The sequence below is a fragment of the Vigna unguiculata genome, chromosome 11 (assembly GCF_037176805.1).
Source record: "Vigna unguiculata cultivar grain cowpea cultivar isolate G323 ecotype 2 chromosome 11, ASM3717680v1, whole genome shotgun sequence".
Classification (NCBI taxonomy): Eukaryota; Viridiplantae; Streptophyta; class Magnoliopsida; order Fabales; family Fabaceae; genus Vigna; species Vigna unguiculata.
The window spans coordinates 2788164-2800403 of NC_140802.1; the positions used below are offsets into that span (position 1 = coordinate 2788164).

Genomic DNA, 12240 nt, shown 5'->3' on the forward strand with positions numbered 1-12240 from the left:
AAATATAATTACAAATTAAAATATATTTTTTATTTTAAAAAACCTCTAATACATGATTCTCTTGTACAAAAACATACAACTGCATTAAACAAAATTATCTAGCAGGAAAACAAATTGATCATCAATCACTTTTTTTTTTAAAACTATTGAAATGATGCTACCAACATAGTATTGAAAATTGTTTCAACATAAAAATGTCAAACGAAAATATTAATTATCACAAATAAAATACTGATAATAATCCATGTTAAAGCACTAAAACATTACCATGAAATTTGTCATTAAAAAATCATTAGTCCTTGGAAAGTGGAAGATTTTAGCAGAAGAAGACATCTAGAGATTGGTTTCATCCCTGTTCCTCTCTCTCTCCCTTCTCTTGGTTCCCTTCTTTACTTAAAAGCTTAAAATCCAATAACTACAAACAAAGTTCAACAGTACCATCATCATACCCATCATCATCATCATCAGAATTCCAAGGTGGGTTTGCTTCATCTTTTACTATAGTTTTATGTTGCATGAGTAAAGACTGTGATGTTCATGGTGGATTTTAGTGCAACTGGGACCAGGTGATTTTTGGAAATTTGATCTAGTTGAGCTTAGATTTGGTGTTTGTTTGTTTATTTATTTTAAATTCTTATTTTATTTTTCATTTGGGACATCTGGGGTGGTGTCAAATTGGTCTTTTTCTTCTCAAAGTGTGTTGCTTTGACTTTGGAGCACTTCGTTTGGTGGGCTGTGTTCTCATTCTCGGTAAGTTGGGGCGGCTTGTGGGTGCACACGGATGTGCTAAAGTTTGCACTTTTTTAACACAAGTTGGTGATTTTTTTTCTCATGGGAGTTAATTCTGCAGCTTAAGGGTTTTTCTTGCTGCTACAGTTTGTGATTTTGTTTTTCTTTCTCTGTGGTATTCACCGTGTTCTTCTTATTGGCATTCACTTTCTGGTTTCTAAGGATGTAATAGCAATTTCTGTTTTGGGGTAGGGGGTGTTAGGATTGGTTTGTTTAATGTTTGTTTCTGATTCTGTTTTGTTTTGTGCTGGGTCTTAGAATTTCCTAGTAGTTGGTTTTAACTTACTGAAGATGCCATTATTTTTATTGAGTTTGTTTTGTTTTGTTTTGGGATAGGGGTTTTAGGTTTTCATGTTTTGTTGAGCTACTGGGGAATTGAGGATGTGGTGGTGAAAACGATGTATGGGGAGTAGAACTACCGGGGGTTTTGGTGTTGAAGATGACAAGGGAGCTGAAAGAGGAATGCCGAGCTTCAATTCTGAGTTACCCATTTCCAATTCTAGGTAAATTTCCTCTTTGCAATTGTTCTTGGTTTAGTATTTGCATAAATGGGGAAATCTTCTTTTTCTCTTCTATCATTTTCTCTTATTTCTGCTGAATTTTTTGTTGTGAATCTTGGTTTTACTTATTAATTGTAGTAGGTCTTCATGCGATGTTTGCTTACACCAGTGGTACATGAGAAATTTCTTTCTGTTTTGTATTGAGATGTTTATTTGTCCTTTAATGATGTTGGGTGATACTTAGAATACCTATAACATTGTGATTTTTGTGGTTTCTTGCGTTTCTTTTGTTTTGAATAGGGAGAAAATAATACTAAAGGGCTCTGTTATAGTTATCAGTTTGCTAGAATAAATCTATACAAACCAGTGGTGCTCAAAATGGACTCATGCCCTTGTAATTGGGGATAATTACGTCTCTTCTTGAATCTCCAATCCTCGTGAAGAAGGTATCAGTTCAAGATCCTAGGGATATGAGTAGGGATCCACATAGCAACTGTTCTCACAAATGCAGCAGTTGCTCAAGATTTAACATAAAAACTTCAGCTTCAGTTGGGAGCCTGAACCTTGATAATAGTTTGTGGTACTATAAGGTATGTATATACTCCAAGATGGACCCCATAACGCCCTTGTAAGTTTTCACTCGTTGGAAGAGGGCTAATTCAGCCATTTTGTAAATTTCTAATTAGACAATATACTAGAGATAGGAGTACAAGTTAGTTGAGAATGAGCTTATTCTAGGTGAGAGATAACACTTTCTCGTTTTCCTTTGGAATTTTCATTGGACCAGAGGTGCTATCCTTGGCTGGGAGCAAGTATTGTTCTTACGTCTTAGTACTTTCTCTATTTTCACAAATAATATAATTCTCCTTTTTTCGTTGGATAGGTGCGAATACCTATCAATTGGTGCTTGTATTGAGAGTTATTTGGGGTTGAGGGAGATTTTTGTTCTATGCACACTTGCGTGGCTTCATAATACTCTGATGTTGGAGACTTTTGTGACAATGTTGAGAGTTGTTGGTCTTATCTTGGTAGTTGTGGCTGGAGACTTTGGGGGAAACTAAGAATAATCAACTGAAAAGACCGTGACCTTACTCATGATTGTCATAATATCACTCTCATAGGGAACCATATTGGAAATCTACGTCACACAACAAATTATACAAGAAACTGGATCATGTAAGAGAAAGTAGTCTGCAAATTATTCATGAGGACTTAGGAGAATATGTAATGTGTGCATGATTACTATAAATGAGTATCTTTAGATAAGTTATTTCACAGAGAGGGTTGAGAAGTGGGAGGATTAAATTATGATATATTGGACTAGTAAATAATTTGGTACAGTTGGCATAATGAGTGGGTTTCAGTAGCAGCCACTAGCAAATTTCTGTGTGCTACGGTCTCATTTCATTACCATGATATAGGCATATAGCCTTCAATAACCCATTTTTATATGTAGAAGCAGAATGCTGTTTTTCTTTTTGTGTGAAAAATATTGCATAAAAAGTTACCTCTGTTTTAACCTCTGTTCCTTTGCCCTTTGAGACTATATTTTCACGTGTTCTGTTTTTTCTTCTTCCTTCATGCTTTGTTCGATTGAGATAATTTACCATTTCAAAGGAAATAGTAAGATGGAATAGGAGGTAATAAATGCGTTCGTTTGGCTTGATTCGAGAGTGAGTAAAAGCGATTATTTGCGGGATGTTACACTTTTACAATCTCGCCTATTATGAGCAGATTTAAGAGGATTATGTTATGAAAGAGAGAGCTGGATCCAATCCATCCATCACGTGTGGAACCAATCCATTTAACAAGGGATTCAATCCCTATAACGTTGGAATTGATCCAGTAGAGAAGGGATCCGATCCCATGTATTGTTGGAAATGGAGGGGATCCAATCCTATTCTTTGCAGATCCGATCCCTAGTGCTGGATCCAATCTTCATACGCTAGAACTGATCCGCTTCGTGGCTGAACGTTGTTGTTTTGTCTTGTTTGCAAGTTTTTTTTTACCATTGCAGTGGTAAACAAAAATTAAAAAAAAAAATATAACTCATAAAATTATCAATTTATACTACTTATTATATAAAGGGCAAAATAGTAATCTATCTTTTACTTCTATCAAAACATTTTTTTAATCTATCACATTAATCAAATTATTCACAAATTTTCACAAACTTTACTCCAAATCTACTCTAAATCCCTTAAAAAACAACACACAATTCACTCTCAAATCCACTCAAACCCATCCACTCCCTCTCTCTCTCAAATTCATCCACCCAAATGAACACACCTCCCGGTTCACGTTTTGCTAATTTTTATTGATATGTTATTTCTCTATTAGTTTTATCATTGTCTTTCAATTTTTTTTTTGTTTAATTCATTACTATGTTTTATTGCTCCTAAGTAGGTAACTTTGTGTAAACTGTGGTTTATCATATAGTTTAAATTTCTTTAATTTTGGGTAGTTTTTTGAGTATTTACATGTGTAGTTTATACTATTTAGTTTGGATTATAACATTTAAAACAGTAGTTATTGCACTTCTCTACATCCCGCTATATCATTTTAAGAGTTGCTAGCTGCCCAATGCTATTTGAAATTGATAACTATTGGGTTGGGGTCTGGGAGAGAAATTAAAACTACTAGAAAGTATGCAGTGTTTTTTTGTAAATGAATTTGAGTTCGTTATAAGATTGTCACAATAGTTTTTTGTGCTATAGGAAATTAAATTTGAATTGAAATTTAATTTACTGCTTTAGTTAGACTTGTTTTGTTTTCTTGTGGGAGGAAGGCACATTTGTTGGTTGAGTCAATTATTGGCCTGGTCAATTATAATTTTCCAGGCTGAGAGGTTGGTGATTTGTTCTCTCTTTTGATGTGTAGTTCACATGCGAAGAGACACATTGTTAGTATCCATTTAAGCTAAACAAAAAGGAAGATTTTAGGTATATCTCTCAAAATTTAAGGAATCTAAGTTTAACCTTCAGCTTTTATTTAGGATGTGTTATGATTTAGAATAGAAGTGCCCAATCGCTTGTTGTTTTTCTGTTCTATGTTTTCAGCAGCTGTAAAGAACAAAATTTGAGTGATTGCAAATAATTGATTTCCTCTTGGATTTTCTTTATGGTGTTAAAACTGATACAATGAGTTAGATATTTTAAATTAAGTTATAGCATCGTGTCATGATTTAAGAAAAGACTGTCATAATTCTTTGAACTTGTTTTGACAAAGTTTACTGTATGCCATTGTCATGATTTGGAAACTTCATTCTGTGTTCCACTTATAGATGACTTCTGCTTTTATCGATTTTTCCCAACAATGACACTTAAAGACTGCCACGTTTTAGTGTAATTCTGACAACGCATAATATTCAGTTATGCAGAGGGGAGCACAATTGATTCTTTTCGTGTTTCTGACTTTGGTGCATTTGATCAGCCGTATCGCATAGAGGATGCTGTTGGCCTTAGTGGAAGTAAGATTTCTGCAGTCAAACATAACCAAGTTTACATGTAGCTGTCGATATGTTGTATTATCTCATGTTATGATGCCATCAAATTATCTTTAAAAGACCTTTTTTTTTTGTGTCTAGTTTTTGATTACCATTTCTAAAAAAAATGGAGTTGTGCATCTGTGGAAGGTTGCTCTTTCTTTGTCTCGAGGTTGTAAATTGATTTCTTTTTGGCAAGGAGTTCTGATCTGTAGCTTTGTAAGGATTACATGGTAATTGCAAGAGAGTCTTATTACACAATATAAGAGTAATAAACAAAGAGCTGAGAAGTTATAACTCCATGAAACAAGTAGTGACAGTTAGGAAGGTTGTTAAGGTCATCTTGAGTAAAATAAAGGGTTTTGGACCAAGAGATGAGAAAACTTGTTGTTGGAATAAGAGTTTGAGAAAATTAAGAAACAAAAGGAAGGCCTTTAAAAGGTTGAAAATTGAGCAAGGTATCAAAAGGCTAGAAACAAGGCAAAGGAAAACTGAGTGAGGCCTGATCCAAATCTTTTGAGGACTTTTATTTAGACCACAGGGACAAAGAATGGAGAGTAAAAGATGGAAAAGCTTGCCAAAAATAGGAAAAGGAAATCAAGAGATTTGAACTATGGAACATGTATCAAGGATGAAGGTGGAAAAAATTTGGTTATAGATCAAGCTATCAAAGAGAAATGGGAGAGTTATTTTATAAGCTTTCAACAGTGGACAAGGATTAAGCCTTAGTATGGAAGCATAGTAGTGAACAGCAGTGCGGTGCGGCTACTGTTGAAGGTGATTTTCGTTAGCAAAGTTTGCTATCACCAACTACTATCACCACAAACGTTATTGTCACCTGGAAAACCCTCTTCCAGTCCTTTTCTTTACTGAAATCCCAATCTGAGTCAATATTGCCACTACCTCACACCTCTCCACCAGCGCGCTGTTCCAATTCCACTACCTCAAGCCCCCTTCAAACTAGCTTCCTCTCTAACTCTGTTAAAGTAAATCCTGTCGCATCTTTAAATTCTAGGCAACAGGCTTGAAAGTCAAAACATGAAACCCCATAGTGTACGCAATTAAGAGTGCCATACCTATGTTGGCATCATCATCAAAAACAAACCTATCATTGTCCTTACTCTTGGCCTTCTTGAGAACCTCTTGAATGGTGGTGGAGACATTGGGTTTGTGAAAAGGCTTCCCTTTGACCCAACGATGTTCTTTTGGGGCTTGTTGGGTAAGGTTCCAAAATCCAAGAGCAAGAACTAGTATCCCCTTCATTGTGTTGGTGACCATGGGGTGGGCCTGTGGAGAGCTTGTGCAGTCGAATCGATGATTGTGTTGAAGGAGAGGTGGGTGTAGAGGGTGGGGTTGGGGTTTGATGGGAGAGAGGTGATGAAAGCGAAGAAGAGAAGAGTAGAGAAATTAAATAAATTAGGGAAGAAGAGTCTCGTGAAAATAAAAATTGAATGCCAGTCAGAAATCGCCCGCTAGAGATTAAATTATTTGTTTTCTTAATTTGTCTACAAATATGGTTTATTTTATAGGCTTACCTTTGCTAATGATTTTTCCTAATCATTGATTCAGACCCAATTTACAACTCACTAAAAGTAAGTAGCCAAACAATTTCTCTGGGTTCTGTTCCCATTAGTAGCCTTGGTCAGGTGAGTTTCTCTAGTTCTTTTCATCCATGAATTTTCTGCTCTAGTAAGTGAGGTGAAATTTTAGCTGGGTAGTAAGGCTCATTTTCTACTTTTCTGTATTATCTCTTTGATGTAGTTGCCAACTTCACTTGATAAAAGCCCATTGACGAATCAAACAGAGCTGCATAGGTTGCGATTACAGAAGGTTCAATCATCAAATCCTGACACTATATTAGTTGGTAATACAGATAACCAGGAGGAGTCTGCCATGGCTGATGCCAGTCCCAGGACTGATATTTCTACAGATGTCGACACTGATGACAAGAATCAGCCGGTGATGTTTCTTTACCTTATGTGCTGTTTTCCCCTTACTGTTCAACTGATGCTATCTAATGTTCTTAACCTAAATTTGGCAACCAGTTCAGAATGAACTTTTCAACAAGTGCCCAATTGCATGATTGAATTTAATCTACAAAGTGTTCAAATAAAATGTTGGATCATATACGTTATTTTAAATCTGTTCCTTAAATCAGCAAGAAACTTTGGTGATAGATATTCTTGATAATCTAACATTTGATGTGCCCTGTGTTTGCAGTTTGATAGAAATCAATCCCTTGCTATTGTTTCTGACTCTAGTGACAGGTCAAAAGATAAATCAGACCAGAAGGTATATTATAAATTTTATTATATAGAATGTATCTAGAATTCCATATAGTATTTGTTACTTGATGATAATTTTTTTTTAAAATATTATTGTAGACTCTTCGCAGGCTTGCCCAGAACCGTGAAGCTGCAAGAAAAAGCCGTTTGAGAAAGAAAGTATGGATTGTGTTTACTTACCTTTTTTGGTTATTACCTTTTTTGGTTAATATTCATTCATATAAATGCATATATTTTCTTGCTTCCCCGTGTTAATATGGTTATTGTGTCATATTGTTTTTTGGCTGTGCAAATATGAAATAACTAGTGAATGGCCCATTGTAGCTCTCCCTTTGCCATGCATTTTTGTGTATATGACCATATTCTTAGAAAGTGGATTTGAGTCTAATTTAACTTTAAAAGATGGTTTCTAAGGTATAGATTGCCCCTAAATTTTATACTTTAATTTGACTATATCTCTTGTCGATATGAAAATCTTTAACATCCTCCCTTATATCTAGAATTATACATCTTAAGCATGAAATGAAACTTGATACTTGCACATGTCTGATTTCAACTGCAACTGCCAGGATGAGTGTTGTGTCTAGAAATTATGAGGCCTGAAATTTATATTCAAATTTTACTTTAATTTATTTTTATTATTTTTAATTAATTTCAAAATTATTGATCAAATTTTTGTAATTAAATATTTTGAAGGTTTCACTATTAATATATAAAATACCAAATTCATTTAATGCATTCATTGAAATAAACATTATATACTCTTCGAGTAATTTTAGTATAAATGTTTTTAAGCAATACAAATAGTTACGTGGTCAGTATTACGTTCAAACAATGCAGAGTATAATCTTTTGATATAAAATAATATTTATATTTGAGTCTGAATTCCTTTTTATATACTTCTAGCAATATCTTTATTAAAAAAAGAAGATTAATATAGTATTTTTTTCATCTACTTATTGTCTAAATTTAAATTTTAAAAATTCAAATTCATGTTATTCAAACTTGCTTTCACTTGAATAGATGTCAATTAGTCTGATATGTATATAAAAGAATTTTTAGTTAAATGTGTAGTTTTATTATCAAAATATCTCTTTTAATTATCAATATTGGATTCATTGATTAAATTTAAACATATTTTTAATAGCCTTTTTTCAGAGAAGGGTAAAATCCAAAATAAATGCAACATAATAAACCAAGCCTCTTAGCCCAGTGGTTGTAATGCCTGCCCTGAGTCCAGGGGGGTTGAAAAACAATTTTTTTACCCTTATATTCATATATCTAAATTATTCAATCTTACTAGTAGATATATTAGCAAATAATATAGCATAATACCAATTTCTTTCGTTATTGGTTTGGTTGTTTTCTTTTTTGTTGGAATCTAAAGAAAATGCTACGTAGCAAAAAGGAACTGGAAATTGATGTATTACTTTCTTGTTCAGTATTGTGCTTCCAGAAAAAATTTTTTCTTGTGTTTTCTGTCAAGATGATTGCTTTATAGTTGGTTCAATGGTTTGCTTACAATGTTTAAGCTTCTTTGGCCTCTATGGTAGTTCTAAGGAATAATTATGTTTACATGACCACTTTCTATTCAAATGCAAGGAAAAAGACCATCAGGCTTAAGCTCATTTTCCTCATACTTCTGTGGCTTCTTTACATAGGCTTATGTCCAACAGTTAGAAAGCAGTCGCTTGAAGCTGACCCAACTAGAGCAAGAGCTTCAGCGAGCTAGGCAGCAGGTGAGGTTTTAGTTAATCCTCACAGTTAAATTCGGCATAATTCTATGCTTTCTTTTTCTCTGCTCTTGCTTGTTGTATGACATATTTCTTGGCAATCATGTTTAATTTTAAACAAAATATCTTGTTGTAGGGTATCTTCATATCAAGCTCGGGTGATCAAGCACATACATTGAGTGGAAATGGTATCCCACATCTAAAATAAGTTACTCGTTGCTATTGTTTGAATATTGAAGTGTCTAAAACATAATAGTATAATGTGTCTGTTGTAAGCATTGTTATCCATAGTTATGTTTGGTTATCCATACCATAACCATCATTACATTATTTTCCAGGGGCAATGCAATTTGATGCAGAATATGCAAGGTGGCTGGAAGAGCAGAATCGACAAATAAATGAACTAAGAGCAGCTGTAAATTCTCATGCAAGTGACACTGAACTGCGCATGATTGTTGATGGTATATTGGCACATTATGATGAGATTTTTAGGCTGAAGGGTGTTGCAGCCAAGGCTGATGTTTTCCATTTGTTGTCTGGTATGTGGAAAACGCCTGCTGAGAGGTGTTTCTTGTGGCTCGGTGGTTTTCGGTCATCTGAACTTCTCAAGGTGAGGTTATACTGATTCTTTTCTTTCCAGTTGTCATGGTAGTAAAATTCCCTCATAGGAATTTGGGATTATTAAGTTAGTTGCAGAATATTGTGTAAAAGAACTTATGACATTCACATGCTAGGTCAGTTGTTGAATATATATTTCTAGTTGCTGTGGTGTAATGCACTATTGCTGGTTGGTCAAAATTCTAAGAGAGTGTTGATGTAGGGCTTCTTTTGTACGATATGTGAGAATGCTGCTGTTGATGCCTCTGTGGTTTTGATTTTTCTCTTGATCAAGGATAGAGTTAGTTTTACTTGTTCCTCCACACACAAATGATTAGGGTTAAATTGTAGGAAATACAATACGCATAGTTTCTTTTTGCCCCTAGAATCTGGCTCTGCCTTTTCTCACTGTAGTTCAATGAACAAGCCTAATTGGTATACTCCTGCATTATCATTGCTCTCAGCAATTCTGTGTAGTTAGTTTTCAGCCATAATAATCTTTTGCTGTTATCCATATATCTGCTATTTCTTTAAATATATTAATAACTGCAGTTCAACACCCTCCACCATGTAATTTTCTTGTGCTTTTTAATCAATTGACTCTGTATCATTGACTATTTCAAATATATATATAAATATCAATACAAGAATGAGAATCTGCTCAGGTAGTGGTAGCCAAGTGCCAAAAGAAGAATAATTAACATGTGTTCTAACCTCTGCATCCAAGTTTCGACAAATTAGTTTTTTGTTTCCTTACATTTGGATTGAGTGCTGAAAATTTGGTTGTGTTGCAGCTGCTGGCAAATCAATTGGAACCTCTGACAGAGCAGCAGCTGATGGGTATCACCAACTTGCAGCAATCTTCTCAACAGGCAGAAGATGCATTGTCTCAGGGTATGGAAGCATTGCAACAGTCCCTTGCAGAGACACTGTCCACTGGAGCACCTGCCTCATCTGGTTCATCAGGGAATGTGGCAAATTACATGGGTCAAATGGCTATGGCCATGGGTAAGCTAGGGACACTTGAAGGCTTCATTCGGCAGGTACATTCTTCTTCTGCTTCTATGCAAATACCTTGGCACAGTGGTATGGTTTTGGTGAATAATTGAAACAAATCTTTCACTGCATCCTTGATTTCCTAGTTTATTTAAAATTAATAATCAACATCCTATTATAAAAAAGTAAGTTTGTCCCTAAACCAAATTGTGAGGTATTTCGTCTCTGTATTTTATGAAAGTCATGTAAAATATCCTGCTCGTCAAATGACATGTGGAAGTTAGATTATAGTCTATAGTAGAACTCTGTTTATATATGGGAAGCACTTCACATGTTTGTTGAGAAGGATGTTTTACATGACTTTTATAAATACAATTTTTATAATAGTTTGAGGATGAAAAACATATTTAACTCTATTATTATTATTCCATAAAGAATAATTAAGATGTTTATAGATGAGATATAACATTACACTAATATTATTTCAAGTTATAATTAACAAAAAAATGTCAAAACAGAAACATGCCAAGAGGATAATAATATGATATAATTTCAAGATATGTTTAATCAACAAAAGATTTTTGGTTGGAAGACAAGAATTTTATGTTGTTAACTGTTAGAACTGTTCTACACTAAAATTTTCATCTCCTATATAAAGGTATAATTATTCGCAACGTATCCAGTTTCGTTCCAATGTGTCTAAATAGATGCAAAGTTAAAAGTGGGTACCATTTAGACATATTGGAACGAAACTGGGTACGTTGCGAATAATTATACCCCTATATAAACTAGATTTGACATATGTAGTACTGATTTTTTTTTGTCTGAACTCATGACAATTTAGCATCTCAACCACCAAAGCAAGAATCATTTGCTTACCTAGACCAACTCATTTTGGTTCCATTAAAGTTTCTCATGTGTTGCAAACAATCCCCAAGAACATGCTCCTAAGAACATGCTCTTGTAAACAAACATTTCATGTCTTACTATTTGCAGCAAACAACGCTGTTCAAATATCTTAGTTGTGACTCTTTTTTGTGGTGTTTATGATCATAAGGCCGATAATCTTCGCCAGCAGACTCTGCAACAAATGCACCGAATTCTGACGACTCGCCAATCGGCACGTGCCCTCCTCGCCATACACGACTATTTTTCGCGGCTGCGTGCTCTCAGTTCACTCTGGTTGGCTCGCCCAAGAGACTGATCGGCGTGGTAAATAGTATGTTAAATTAAATTTAATGGATCCATCACCAACCAGCAATACTTGCTCATCATAGGTTTTACTTTGACAAGTTTACTTGTGTTGTATTGCAGTCTTTGTATCACTGATGTTAGTGCTTCATTGAGTCACATTGTGTAGAAACGAAATTGGTGACAAGAAGTATGGTTGTTGTCTCTACTAATAATATTCACCATTGAAATTGTTGAATTGAATGACCTTGTTTCTTCCACACAAATATAGTTGCTTGTGATATATTTTAAGAGTTGTTTCAGTTGCCATTGTTTTTCCAATCCATACAAATTGGTTAGATTTTATTCTTTTATTTAGTAGTTTTGACCATTGTAATAGTAGATAGCACCAAATCAAAAGATTTTTCGATTTTTGACTGATTTATATCATGGGATTTGATCCTAAGCAACCTAATGCACGATTAAGAGTGATAATTATAAGAATTTAAGTAGCTTACTTATCATAACACACAATATATTTATACAATTATTGAAGATTGCAGTGATCATAGTTTTACTTATAGGATAAATATTTATTCTTTCACAAACCTATTAAAACTCTGGTAATCACTGAAACCTGCCATGAACCCATTGTGAATCTAATTGCATCACAAAACTCTTTGTGA

General features: G+C 34.3%; 1 protein-coding gene across 14 annotated transcripts; it reads left to right on the forward strand.

The window, feature by feature from the left end:
* Positions 1 to 285: 285 nt before the first annotated feature.
* On the forward strand, positions 286 to 11813 carry LOC114169113 (transcription factor TGA2.2). Of its 14 annotated transcripts, none has more exons than XM_085668940.1 (13): positions 316 to 566; positions 697 to 750; positions 1126 to 1292; positions 4661 to 4758; positions 6343 to 6419; positions 6535 to 6732; positions 6994 to 7065; positions 7158 to 7217; positions 8720 to 8797; positions 8928 to 8979; positions 9130 to 9401; positions 10183 to 10431; positions 11442 to 11813. In XM_085668940.1, the coding sequence occupies exons 3-13, from the start codon at positions 1192 to 1194 to the stop codon at positions 11586 to 11588; spliced, it is 1404 nt and encodes a 467-aa protein (XP_085525066.1). In that variant the 5' UTR covers positions 316 to 566; positions 697 to 750; positions 1126 to 1191; the 3' UTR covers positions 11589 to 11813. The 14 variants fall into 14 exon arrangements, with proteins under 14 accessions (XP_027909934.2, XP_027909942.2, XP_085525070.1 ...); XM_085668942.1 differs by having other exon boundaries at positions 316 to 477; XM_028054133.2 differs by lacking the exon at positions 697 to 750 and having other exon boundaries at positions 286 to 477.
* The last annotated feature ends 427 nt before the right edge of the window (positions 11814 to 12240 follow it).

Bases quoted from the DNA above. Each gene is read 5' to 3' on its own strand.
- LOC114169113 (XM_028054133.2), top strand. From the start codon at position 1,192: ATGGGGAGTAGAACTACCGGGGGTTTTGGTGTTGAAGATGACAAGGGA. The intron at 8,798-8,927 runs GTGAGGTTTTAG...ATCTTGTTGTAG, and splicing joins TTCAGCGAGCTAGGCAGCAG to GGTATCTTCATATCAAGCTC. The intron at 9,402-10,182 runs GTGAGGTTATAC...GTTGTGTTGCAG, and splicing joins GGTCATCTGAACTTCTCAAG to CTGCTGGCAAATCAATTGGA.